General features: G+C 50.3%; 1 protein-coding gene across 2 annotated transcripts in view; it reads left to right on the top strand.

Moving 5' to 3' along the window:
• TRAPPC9 (trafficking protein particle complex subunit 9) overlaps nt 1-13,588 on the top strand; it is a 562,730-nt gene that overhangs the window by 28,805 nt on the left and 520,337 nt on the right. For both annotated transcript variants that reach the window (XM_070075538.1, XM_070075537.1), the window contains one exon: nt 12,378-12,499. In XM_070075538.1, coding sequence (XP_069931639.1) covers nt 12,378-12,499 — 122 coding nt within the window. The remainder of the gene's footprint in view (nt 1-12,377; nt 12,500-13,588) is intronic.

Below are 13,588 nucleotides of genomic sequence, written 5' to 3'. Positions count from 1 at the left end.
TTTAATTCCATTTTATTCATGAACTTCAATTTGTTTTTTAATTTGAGAGAGAGAGAGAGAGAGAGAGAGAGAGAGAGAGAGAGAGAAGGAGTGAGTGAATTCCTGTCTGCTGGTTCACTACCCACGTGCCCCTAATGGCAGGAGCCAGGCTAGGACCAGGCTGGGACTGGAGCCAGGGGAGCAGGGACCCAAGAACTTACGCTGTTACCAGCTGCCTCTCGGGATCCACATTAACAGGGAGCCACAGTCGAGAACTGGTGCTGAGGAGTGAACCCAGGTCCTCCGATGCGGGACGTGGGCACCCTAACCTCTAGGCTACACTCCTGCTTCTCCATGGACCTTTTGAAATATCCTTTTTGGTACAGAGACGTGCACCTGTCCCCAATACATTTCCCTGCCCCAGGAAGAAGCCTCTGTACCCCTTAGCACTCCCTGCCTGTTTCCTCCTCCCCACCCTGGCCCCAGGCAGCTGTGATAAGGTGTCTGTCCCTGTGACTTTGCCTACTCTGGATTCCATATCAGTGGTGTCCTAAAATGTGAGGCCTTTGTCACATCATGTTTAAAACAGTTTTTAAGATCTGTTTTTATTTCTTTGAAAGGCCGAGGAACATAGAAAAAGAAACAAAGGTCTTGTATCCCCTTGTTCACTGCCTGAATTGGGCAGGGCTGAAGCCAGAAGCCCTGGACTCAATCCAGGTCTCCCAGGGTGAGCATTAGCAGGGAGCTGGAGTCAGAGCCGGGACTGGGACTTGAACCCAGGCAGTGTGGTGTGGGACGCAGGTGGAGCCGCCGTGCCTTGCCTGCCCCCAGTGAAGCACGGTGTGTCTGAGGTTCACCCCCTGCAGCATGTGGCGTACTTCATTTCTTGTTACTGCTGACTCACAGCCCACTGCATGGACAGACCACATTTTGTTGATGCATTCTGTCAGTTGATGGACGTGTGTGGTGTTTCTCCTTCTGGGCTGTTATGAGTGATGGTGCTGTGAACATTCTTGTACAAGATTTCATGTGGCCATGTCTGTTAAATTCTCATATGTATGTGTCCAGAAGTGGAGCTCTAGCTTCTGGTTTGCCTTTTTTTAATATATTTTATTTATTTATTTGAGAGGTAGGGTTACAGACAGATGGAGAGACAGAGAGAAAGGCCTTCCAGCCACTGGTTTACTCCCCAGATGGCTGCAACGACCGGAACTGGTCCAATCTGAAACCAGGAGCCAGGAGCTTCTTCCGGGTCTCCCACAGGGGTGCAGGGGTGCACTTGGGTCATCTTCCACTGCTATCCCAGGCCGTAGCAGAGAGCTGGATGGGAAGTGGAGCAGCCGGGACATGAACCGGTGCCCATATGGGATGCCGGCAGTGGAGACTTAGTCTACTATGTGACAGTGCTGGCCCCTGTTTGCCTTTTTGAGAAAGTGCCAGCTCATCTCAAAGCAGCCTCGCCATGTGACGCTCCTGCCAGGGCTGTCTGAGGGTCTGTTTCCCTTGGCCCTCAGCTGTGCTTGGACCACACCGTCCCCACTCTTCCCAGCGCGCTCTGAGAGTCCCGCTTTCTCCTTGTCTCCATCGCCATTCGTTGTGGCTTGGATTCAGGTTGTCCTGGGGGTGTGACGCGGTTTCCACTGCACTTTCTCCTTGTCTCCATCCACATTCGTTGTGGCGTGGATTCAGGTTGTCCTGGGGGTGTGACGCGGTTGTCACTGCAATTTCTCCTTGTCTCCATCGGCATTCATTGTGGCGTGGATTCAGGTTGTCCTGGGGGTGTGACGCAGTTTCCACTGCACTTTCTCCTTGTCTCCATCGCCATTCATTGTGGCTTGGATTCAGGTTGTCCTGGGGGTGTGACGCAGTTGTCACTGCCTTTCTCCTTGTCTCCATCCACATTCGTTGTGGCTTGGATTCAAGTTGTCCTGGGGGTGTGACGCGGTTGTCACTGCAGCCTTGATCTGTATTTTCCTTACAGCCAGTGCTGTGAACATGTCATGCATCTGTTGGGCAATTTGTATAGTTTCTTTGGAAAAATGGCTGTTGAGATCCTTCGTCGATCTTTAAATTGGGCTCCACGTGGACCATTCCTTTTGTAATGTAGATACAGGATCTCATCAGGTACATGATTAGCAAACATTTCCTTGTGTTCTGTGTGTTGTCTTTTTGTTTTCTTGGTGGTGTCCTCTGAAGTGTTCCAAACTTAAATTTTGAAGAATCCCAGTTTATCTGTGTTGCTTGTGCTTTTGCTGTCGTACGTCAGCTCTGGGGTGCTTTATGTAAACTTCACACATGACGCAATCTAAGCCTCAGTGTTCAGGAGGTGGCTGCTGCCCTTGCCCCCGTCCAGAGGGAGCCGAGGTGCAAAACGTGTCGCTGGCTTGCCTGAGGTCACGGCCTGCAAGCTGTGATGTGGGAATTCAGACCTGCGGATTGTCTGCTGCAGTTCTCAACCGTCACAATCCATTCCTCTCTGTAGGGAATCCTGGGTTAAAAACTCTCTGCTGCCGGCGCTGCGGCTCACGAGGCTAATCTGCCTGCAGTGCCGGTACTCCAGTTCTAGTCCCGGTTGGGGCGCCGGTTCTGTCCTGGTTGCCCCTCTTCCAGTCCAGCTCTCTGCTGTGGCCCGGGAGGGCAGTGGAGGATGGCCCAGGTGCTTGGGCCCTGCACCAGCATGGGAGACCAGGATAAGCGCCTGGCTCCTGGCTTCGGATCAGCGCAGTGCACCGGTTGTAGCGGCCATTTTGGGGGTGAACCAACGGAAGGAAGACCTTTCTCTCTCACTGTCTAACTCTGCCTGTCCAAAAAAACAAACAAACAAACAAACAAAAAACACCTCTCTGCTTATTGGATTTGTGTTTTCTTAGTGGGGGTCTCATCTCTTCAATCAGTGCGGGTTTATTTCAGGTCCGTGTGGTCAGAATCATGGCCGCCAGCTCTTTCTGCACTAGTTGCCCTCCAGTGAGGGCCGCTGCCAGTTGACCTAACAGAACACCTTTTCTGGTCAGCACATGAAAGACAGGTGGAGTCACGACTACAGGAAGTTCAGGGAGCCTTCATTGATTTCGTCTCATTCCCCAGCGGAATAGAAAGCCCCCAGTTGACGTGACTGGAGGCCTGTCCCGAACAGGGTCCTTGTCGTCCTCTTACTTCTGCTCCCGCGCAGCGACCAGCACAGCCCTGTTGTCCAGTACCTTAGAGCATGGCGCGCCTGACTCATCGCCTGCAGTGACAGATTTTGACGACAGTCTCTGTTGTTTGTTTATAAGGGAAAATATAGAAATACCTCTCAGGTATGTGAACAAAGCCTGGGCTTTTGAGAGCAGGTCCCGAAACCGTCCAGAGGGGCTTCCTCTGATTTAGTTCTGTCTCACACAGCAGAGAAATTCATTAGCTAGGTTTGACAAGAGAAGTGCAGTATTGATTACGTGTCTGAATTAAAATATTTTGTCTCAGTTAAAGTAATCAGTGCCCACGCGTGAATAAAAATAAGTTTGCATTTATATGCAACGTGGGGGCAGACTTGGGGTGTGTGTGAGTGTGAGTGTGTGTACATAGGCCCATACTTGTGTTTTCAGACTATTTGGTAGCTTTTCAGCGGTGTCCTAACTTTAGAATTCTATTTACAACAGCTTGACTGTGTCTGCAGCAGTTAGCACCCAGTTTATCCTGTCTTAGGCATGGACTCCCACTGTCTCTTAGGTAAAGATTTTCCTTTATTAAGTTTGGTTAGCGACAGAGTTACAGGAACTGTCATTTCTAGGCCTCTGCTTTCCATGCCTTTGAAGTGGTCTACACAGTGTGATTTCCTTTTCGTTTCTGGGGTTTTCATTATTCAACTAGAATTTAAAAAAAATCTTTTGTTTATTTTCACACTTGTGTAAAGGAGAGACAGCCAGAGAAGTCTTCTGTCTCCTGGTTTACCCCCAAATGCCTGCAATGGCCAGGGCTGGTCCAGCCTGAAGCCGGGAGCCTGGAACTCAGTTGGGGTCTCCTGTGCATGTGGCAGGGACTCAAGTACTTGAGCCTCCCAGGATCTGCACTGGCAGGAAGCTGGATCCCTGTGCAGTAGCCGGACTGGAACCAGGCACTCCATACGTGCAGGTGTTCAAGGGGGAGCGAGGCCTGCTGTGCCACCGCCCACCCTCAGAACTGCTGGAAATGATTGTTTTACTGTCTCGTATGAATCTTCCTAGGGACCTGATGTGTTTGTGCTTTTGCTTTTCTATTTTTTTTTTTTTTGACAGGCAGAGTGGACAGTGAGAGAGAGACAGACGGAGAGAAAGGTCTTCCTTTTTTCTGTTGGTTCACCCCCCAATGGCTGCTGCAGCCGGCTCACCATGCTGATCCGATGGCAGGAGCCAGGTGCTTCTCCTGGTCTCCCATGTGGGTGCAGGGCCCAAGCGCTTGGGCCGTCCTCCACTGCCTTCCTGGGCCACAGCAGAGAGCTGGACTGGAAGAGGAGCAACCGGGACAGAATCCGGTGCCCCGACCAGGACTAGAACCCTGGGTGCCGGCGCCACAGGCGGAGGATTAGCCTAGTGAGCGGCGGCGCTGGCCCTGCATTTCTAATTTTTGACAAACTCAAATGATTTCTAATTTGTAAAGTTCCTTTTCATGAATGATTCGTTTATCTTCTTACAATTAAATTTTTCCAAGTAGTGAATATACCTATTTCTTTTTTTTTTTTTTAACTTTTTTTTTTTGACAAGGCAGAGTGGACAGTGAGAGAGAGAGACAGAGAGAAAGGTCTTCCTTTGCCTTTGGTTCACCCTCCAATGGCCACCGCGGCCAGTGCACTGCGGCCGGCGCACTGCGCTGATCCTATGGCAGGAGCCAGGTGCTTCTCCTGGTCTCCCATGGGGTGCAGGGCCCAAGCACTTGGGCCATCCTCCACTGCCCTCCCGGGCCACAGCAGAGAGCTGGCCTGGAAGGGGGGCAACCGGGACAGAATCCGGCGCCCCGACTGGGACTAGAACCCGGTGTGCCGGTGCCGCAAGGTGGAGGATTAGCCTAGTGAGCTGCGGCGCCGGCCTAATATACATATTTCTAAAATAACCTTTTTCTTATTGTAAAAGGCTGTTCTCAGAATTTAGAAAGTAAAGATTAAACAAAATACATTTCAAAATTACCCATGTCCCACCCCCTATAAACTGTAGTCAAGTTTGAAATTGGGAAATAAAAGTCCTCCAAATTTCTGAATTATTACTATTATTTTTTTCTGAGGTGGTTTGTGTTATTCCTGGAGCTGTGATTGCTCCTGTGAACTTTAGGGTCAGTTGGCCAGCCCCCGGGATGAGCCCCCTGGGATTTTGAGAGGGACTGTGCTGAGTCTGGGAGACTTTGGCGAGTTGTGCCTCCTGAGAATCGTGTCTTCCAGTCCACGGACATAAGCTGCCTTTCTGTTTATTGATCTTTACTTTTTTAAGCAGTACTTTCAGTTCTCAGGTATCACTTTATACTTGTTTGTTGTTAGATTGATTCCTAAGAATTTTATTCTTTTTGATGCCATTGTGAATGGAACTGTTATCTTAATTTCATTTTCAAGTGGTTCTTTGCAAGTATATGGAAATAGGATTAATTTCTTATCTATCCTGTAACCTTGCTGAATGAATTAATGTATTAGCTCCAGTGGTTCTTTTAGTAGATTCTTTAGGATTTTCTGTATGAGAGATCATATCACCTGGAAATAGAGTTATACTTCTTCCTTTCCAACGTGGAAAATGGAACTTCTGATCGTGGGGGCACAGCCTTCCGTCTTCCCGGTTAAGCACCGTGTTAGCTGTGGTTGTGCTTGTCACCAGGTGGAGAGCGTCCCCTTCCGCGGTGAGCACTTTTCTTATCGTCAGACGGTGTTGGACTTGCCGAATGTTTTTTCTGTGTCTGTCAGTGATCATGCGGCTTTTGCAAGGAACTCCATTTTCAGCTCTCACATAGAGGTGCAGGGGCCCAAGTACTTGGGCCATCTTTTGCTGCTTTCCTGGGCACAATTAGCAGGGAGCTGGATCAGAACTGGAGCAGCTGGGACTTGAACTGGTGCTCATATTGGATGCCAGTGTCACAGAGGGCAGCATAACCCACTGTGTCACAATGCTGGCCCCAGTGTTTTATTTCTTGCTTGATCCAGTTTGCTAGTATTTTGTTGAGGATTTCTGCAACTTTTTTTTTTTTTAAGACTTATTTATTTGGAAGACAGAGTTAGAGAGGGAGAGACAGAGATCTTCCATCTGTTGGTTCATTCCCCAAATGGCTGCAGTGGTCAGGGCTGGGAGCTTCTTCCAGTTTTTCCACATGGGTGCAGGGTCCCAAGCATGTGGGCCGTCTGCTGCTTTTCCCAGGCATATTAGCAGGGAGCTGGATCAGAAGTGGAGCAGCCTGGGCTCAAACCATCGCCCATGTGGGGTGCTGGTACTGCAGGTGGCGCTTCACTGGCTGTGCCACAGCACCGCCCCCTGCATCTGTGTTTTGAGATGGCGGTCTGCATGTTCTTCGCTTTGGCATCTTTCTCTGTTTCCTGGGAGAGTTGTTGTTTACTGATCAGTCTCTTCACTTGTTACGAGCCTGTTCAGATTCTCTCTCTCCTCTTGAGTCAGTTCTGCTATTTAGCTTTTCCCATCTCATCCAGATTATACAATTTAATGCCAATCAGTTGTTCGTCGTGTTTGCTTGTAGTCCTTTTTATTCCTGTGGTGTTGATCGTAACGTCTGCGTCTTAGCCCTGCTTCTAGTAATTTGAGTCTTTTGTCTTTTTTTCTTGGAGGTTTGTAATTTGTCAGTTTTGTCGATTACTTTAAACAGTCAACCTTTGATTTTGCTGATTTTTCTCTTCTCTGTTTCTGCTCTGATCGTTGTTGTTTCTTTCCTTCTGCTTGCTTTGAATTTAGTTTGCTTTCCATTTCCTAGTTTCTTAGGTTGCTGGCTTTGGATCATTCTTTCTTTTCAACGTGGGTATCTGTAGCTCCTGGCACTGCTTCTGTGGCCTTTCCTTTTGGGTGAACTGTGTCTGTTCTCATTCATCTTAAAGTACTTTCTGATTTCCCTTGAGATTCCTCCCTTGCCTCGCTGGTTATTCAGCAGTGTGCCGCCGCATTTCCAGGTTTGCGGATGTCCCGCAGGCCCCCTGTGAGTCCTGAGGGAACTCTGTTGTTGTCGAACAGCGTATTTGCATGACTTGCATGTACTTAGGTTTGTTGAGCTGTATTTCAGGCCTAGCACGGCTCCATCCTGGAGAATGTTCCTGTGTGCCTGAGAGGAATGCGTATTCTGTTGCCGGGTGGAGCGTGGGCGTCTGTTAGGTCTACCAGTCGTCAGGCTCTTCTGGCAGCTCACCTAAAGCCACCCCACCTGCAGTGTTCCTGCATTTGTTGCTCTTGAATTCTTTTGATCTGCATCCCCAGTCTCACTCCAAGATTTTAGTTTCCTTGGGGGAAATAAGGGACAACAGACCCTTGTCCTAGGCTCTAGTGGAGCCTGGCAGCTGTCAGACAGGGCAGAGGGAGGCTTGGCTCACGTCCTGTTGGTCCTGGGTCCCTAGTGGTGACGGAATCGCAGCACAGATTGCTGTGGGGTCCTTGCCCAGGGCCCAGCACAGAGGAAGTGCACGGAGGGTATTGCAGCTCACAGAGCGATGCGCTCTGCTCACAGCCTGCGATCCCAGTGTGTAACCTGTTGTCTGCATTGTCATCTTCCTCTCGTTACATTCCCATGGTGTATGTTTCAGTGTTCTGTCTCTTCGGAAGTACATTCTGTTTTTAATAGACTTACTTTGTGGCCGGCGCCGCGGCTCACTAGGCTAATCCTCCGCCTGCGGCGCCGGCACACTGGGTTCTAGTCCCGGTCGGGGCGCCGGATTCTGTCCCAGTTGCCCCTCTTCCAGGCCAGCTCTCTGCTGTGGCCAGGGAGTGCAGTGGAGGATGGCCCAAGTGCTTGGGCCCTGCACCCCATGGGAGACCAGGAGAAGCACCTGGCTCCTGCCTTCGGATCAGCGCAGTGTGCTGCACTCAGCAAGCTGGCCGCGGCGGCCATTGGAGGGTGAACCAACGGCAAAGGAAGACCTTTCTCTCTGTCTCTCTCTCTCACTGTCCACTCTGCCTGTCAAATAAATAAATAAATAAATAAAAATAGACTTACTTTGTGAGTTAGGTTACAATTCTGGTTTTTTAGCTGTTGATTTTTTTTTAAACAAAGGATTTATTTATTTTATTTGAAAGGAAGAGTTAGAGAGAAGGAGAGGCAGGGACAGAGATGTAGAGAGAGATCTTTCATCTGCTGGTTCACTCCCCAAATGGCTGCAGTGGTTGGGGTGGGGCCAAGCCGAATCCAGGAGCCAGGAGCTTAATCCGGGTCTCCCATGTGGTTGTTACAGCTCCAAGGACTTGGGCCATCCTCTACTGCTTTCCCAGGTGCATTAGCAGGGGGCTGGATTGGAAGGGGAGCAGCCGGGACTTGAACCCAGTACCCATATGGGTCGCCAGCACGGCAAGTGGCAGCTTTACCTGCTGTGCCACAGTGCCTGCCCTTCCCCAGCTGTTGCTTTAGAAATAAATTAAAACTTACACTTATTTCAACAGTTTTAAGGGTGGCACAAAGGACTTTGATAGCCTCTGCATTCAGATCTGCCAGTTGTTATCATTTGCTTCATTATTGATTGCTCTTTGCACACCTGCATCTGTGGGCTATCTGAGAGTGACCTGCACACTTGACGCCTCCAAGTGTACTTCCCAAGGACAAGGTCATCACACAAAACCAGGGCGGTTCACACGGGGGCAGTGCCTTTCTCCACTTGACCAGCCTCCTGCCGCAGTACAGTCCCAGTTCCCGGTCATGCAAGACCTTTGGTCTCCACATCACTGAATGCCACTCAGACTGGAATGGTTTCTTTCTTTCTTTTTTTTTTTTTTTAGATTTATTTATTTTTTGAAAATCAGAGTTACACAGAGAGAGAAGGAGAGAGAGAGAGAGGTCTTTTTTTTTTTTTTTAAAGATTTTTTATTTATTTTGTTTGAGAGGTAGAGTTACAGACAGAGGGAGAGACAGAGAGAGGTCTTCCATTCTCTGGTTCACTCCCCAGTTGGCCACAATGGCTGGAGCTGCGCTCATCTGGTCAGGAGCCAGGAGCTTCCTCTGGGTCTCTCACATGGGTGCAGGGGCTCAAGCACTTGGGCCATCTTCCACTGCTTTCCCAGGCCATAGCAGAGAGCTGGATGGGAAGTGGAGCAGCTGGGACTTGAACCAGTGCCCATATGGGATGCCGGCACTGCAGGTGGCGGCTTTACCCGCTGTCCACAGTGCCGGCCCTAGACTTCACTGGTTCTAAAGGGAAGCCTCGATACAGTCTTGTTAGACTTGTCCCCAGTCTGCTCACTTGGTCTTCATAGGCCTACCAGGTGAACGCGTTTCCTCCATGGTGCTGCCAGCACACCGGGTCGTGGAGCCTTCCAAGGCTGCCACTGAGATATGTGACAAGTGATACCTGATTTTTAGTGAAGGTGGGCATGTTTTTTTTTTTTTTTTTTTTTAACAGGCAGAGTGGACAGTGAGAGAGAGAGACAGAGAGAAAGGTCTTCCTTTGCCGTTGGTTCACCCTCCAATGGCCGCCGCGGCCACCGCGCTGATCCGATGGCAGGAGCCAGGTACTTATCCTGGTCTCTCATGGGGTGCAGGGCCCAAGGACTTGGGCCATCCTCCACTGCACTCCCTGGCCACAGCAGAGAGCTTGCCTGGAACAGGGGCAACCGCGACAGAATCCGGCGCCCCAACCGGGACTAGAACCCGGTGTGCCGGCGCCGCAAGGCAGAGGATTAGCCTGGTGAGCCGCGGCGCCGGCCCAGTGGGCATGTTTTTACATGTTTAAGGACCATTTTGAATTGACTGCTCATATCTATTGCTCATTTCTTTATCTGTTGGATTATTTTTTCTCTGAATTTTTATTACTTTATATATTAAGGGGATTGGTCTTTGTATACATTGCAGGTATTTTCTCCATCCTAGTCCCCCCCAGCCAGTGCAGCTGCTGGGTCCTGCCGCTGGAGCACTTTGTCCTGGCAGCTGCCCGGTGTCAGGTGCACGCCTGTGGACACAGTTTTCCTGTAGAGACTCCACTGTAGCTGGGGCCGGTTGCACCCACGCTGCGGTGGTCTTGCCCTTGTTCCTGGGCTGGATCGCAGCTCTCAGGCTTGGTCTGGCTCCAGCCTGCTGGCCGTGCCATGGTTGCCGTCCTGGCGGTTTCCTCATCGAGGCCTGTCCTGCTCTCCACGGTTTTTGCCGTTTTCTCTCCGACCTCAGGCACCTCTGCCTTATTCCCTGCTCTCTGTGCTTTGCTTTATCGGTGTGTCTGAGTTTCTGGGGTGTGCCTTGTGTGCCATCCTGTGCGTAGTGGTGACCACCTGTGAATGGATGGCGGGGGGGCTTTGCACTGTCTGAGAACACTGTGGCGGTGTTGTTGCTGCCTCCCCTCCCCCACATTTCTCCTTCATCACGCCCTTTCCTTTTCTTGCCTCCAGTTGAGGTTTTAGCCTGCTGGTGGGCATTGCTGACCCTGTCATGTTCCCTGTGGGCTGTCAGAGCCATGGATGTCAAAAACGACCGAATCTTTGCACCAGATTCTCAGTGCTCTTTGTTCTTGCATTGAGTGACACTGAGTCACTTTGACCCAGAAGCTGTCCCGTGAGCTTTATCTCCCTGCAGGTCACGATCTCGGAGGCTGACTCAGGGTGCCATTCTCTAAAGGTGGAGGGACTTCTGCTCCTTGGCCGTGGTTGGGGACCTCCCCTCGTGCCTGGTCGTGCATTATTTAGAGGAGATGAGGCTGTGCATGGGGAATGAGAAGCCAGATTCACTCTCACCTCCTACCCTCGGTATCTTTCTTTTCTCCAGGGAAAAGAGGAGTGGAAACCCACCAGTACAAAGGCAATTTGTTAAAGCTGAGATAAATAAAAACTCCCTGCAATTTACCAAAAATCAACTTGTGTCAGAAACAGATGTGCTATAAGCATGACTGCCACACAAGGCACGATAGCACTGTGGTAGGAAGTCGGGCCCAGGGTCGGTCCTACTGTGGGCTCTCCAGCCCTGCCATCGTGAGCCCTAGTAAGCACGCTCGACCTCTCCAGGGCCTCACCCCGCCTCCTGCAGGGCTGGGCACGCAGGAGACCTCCCTCCTGGGGTTGCCGTGGGCATGGGTGACAGCTGCACAGAAGCCCTGGGTGTTGGTCCCCATTTCCTCTGTGCGAAGCCTGCCCATTTGCTGCTCAGAAGGTGCCTGCGCTGGGAGGTGGCTGGCTTGCTGTCAGGTCTCACTGACTTGAGTCTGCTGTTAGCTGCTTTCCCCGAGTGCTCCCTTTCCTGTCGTCTGTTATGGTTCTTCTCAGCCACACCACCAGCCTCGTCATGCCTCTGCTGCAGTTCTCCCTCTGGAAGGATTCTGCGTATGAGATTTTCTTCATTCTCCTTTTTTGGAGTGTCTCTGTCTGTCTGACTGCCCCTCACCCATCCATCCATCCATCCGTCCATCCCCTTTTCTGTCTCTGCATTCTCCCTCTGTCTTGTTCCAGAAGCATTTGAGGCAGGAGGTAAGCAGGTGAGAAAACTGGACCATGATTAGAGAACATGGGTCAGACATGAGCAGTGTGAGGTGCACGACCTTGACCATGCTCAGTTACGAGGACGCACAGCTGGCTCCTGGCTGGCCTCTGTTGGGCGCCAGGAGGCAGGCCTTGTGGGAGGTGCTCGCCGTCCATCAGATCAACAAGAGGAGGAGAAGCCTAGCTTTTCCAGCTACTGAGGCGTGGAATATTTTTTTGAGTGTTTTATGAAATCAAAGAATGTTTCATCTTTTTTTTTTTCGTGCCAGAGTCTGCTGTGGGTGTTTCTATTCCAAGGTGGAAGTGTCTCCTAAACTCTTCCCCGTGTGGGTTTGATGGTGGGGAGGTAGTGATCCTGCTCACAGACAGGCAGTGGTCAGAAACAGATACCAGCCATGGAGAGGATACGCGTATCTGTCGTCGTGTATCTTAAAAATGCTCTCACGTAGTCTGTCTCTGCTGAGGACACCTCGTGGGCCCTGGCTAGCGCTGAGCACGTCAAGCTGGGACAGAGTGCATGTGGGCCTCACCACCGTCTTCAGGACACCTAAGCCAGTGGTGAACATGGAACTTCTCTGTGGTGCAACTCGGGTTCTCTGGAGCACATTTCAACATGGTGGAAGATGTATTCTGAGCTAATTAACATTTCATAGAATGGTGAGACTGTTACAGGGAGTACATAAGCTCTGAACGTTTCAGCACTATTTCACCACCTCATACTAGGGCAGGGCGAAGTCTTACCTTACTCACTTCCTCTTTCAAGTAACAAAGAAAAAGTCAAAGGTTATTTCTTTTCTTCTTCTCGGTTTGCAGGCGCCCTCACCACCAATGGCATAAATCCCGACACCAGCACTGAAATTGGACGTGCGAAGAACTGTCTTAGCCCTGAAGACATCATTGACAGATACAAAGAGGCCATTTCCTATTACAGCAAGGTGATTTATTGCTTTATAAATTTCTCACAGGATCGTGTTGTTTTAATCAGAATTTCCTGTTTTACCCTGCGTAGTGCTGTAGTGTCTCTTCACTATTTGCTTTTGTAAGTGCTCACATGTCCTTCCCTAATGCATACTCTCTGGCTAAAATAGGGTTTTCCCCTGATTCATATTAAATATTATAAATTTGAAGAAAGGGAAAGGCTCTCATACCCCAGGTCCATGGAGACACTCGCTGTTAACACGTTGCTGTCTGTCTTCTGGTCCTGTTGTCAGTGTGTATTTCTGCCTCCTGGAGGTGGGGAGCATGGGATACCTACTTCCCTGCGTTTTTCAGCGCATTATGTGTTTTTCTATGTGATCAGATCTTCCTTGCTGTGAGTCTTAAAGACCTAGAGAGCAACCTGTCATGTGAATGCACCGTCCTTTTTACTTTGGACTTTGCTGAGTGGGCTCACTGAAATACTGAAAAAGAAAACTCAGTTTATTCCAAGAGTGGTCTGAAGTGACCAGTGAAAGCCCCTCCCTGCTGACCCTCACTGCTGCAGATGACGATGAGCGGTGAGCTGTGTGCCAGGCATGGCCCAGGTGTCTGTGGAAGATGTGCAGGCCTTTGCTGGCAGGCCCGGGGCATGCTGGCCCTGCCCTCAGGCCCAGCAACACACAGATCCTGGGTGTCCTCCTGGCCCGGGCTGGCTGGGTCTTTCTGAGAATGTGGAAAAGTCTTCTTGATGGTGCACGAAGTTGCTTCTTCCTCAGGTTGTCTTGTGAGAGACTCCCAGACAGCTGCTCCTACTGAGCCCACGATTTGTTGCCCAAGTCCTCTGTCACTGGTTGGTGCTTAGACTGCCTCACCTTTCCACTGTTGACAAAGACACTTTACCTAATACTCTTGTTTTTTTTTTTTTAAAGATTTATTTATTTATTTGAAAGGCAGAGTTACACAGAGGGAGAGGCTTAGAGAGAGAGAGAAAGAGAGAGAGAAAGGGAGAGGTCTTCCATCCGCTGGCTCACTCCCCAGATGGCCACAATGGCTGGAGCTATGCCAATCCAAAGCCAGGAGCCAGGAACTTGCTTTGGGTCTCCCAC

The sequence above is a fragment of the Oryctolagus cuniculus genome, chromosome 6 (genome assembly GCF_964237555.1).
Source record: "Oryctolagus cuniculus chromosome 6, mOryCun1.1, whole genome shotgun sequence".
In the NCBI taxonomy this organism is placed as follows: Eukaryota; Metazoa; Chordata; class Mammalia; order Lagomorpha; family Leporidae; genus Oryctolagus; species Oryctolagus cuniculus.
This window is presented reverse-complemented; position numbering and strand designations above follow the sequence as displayed.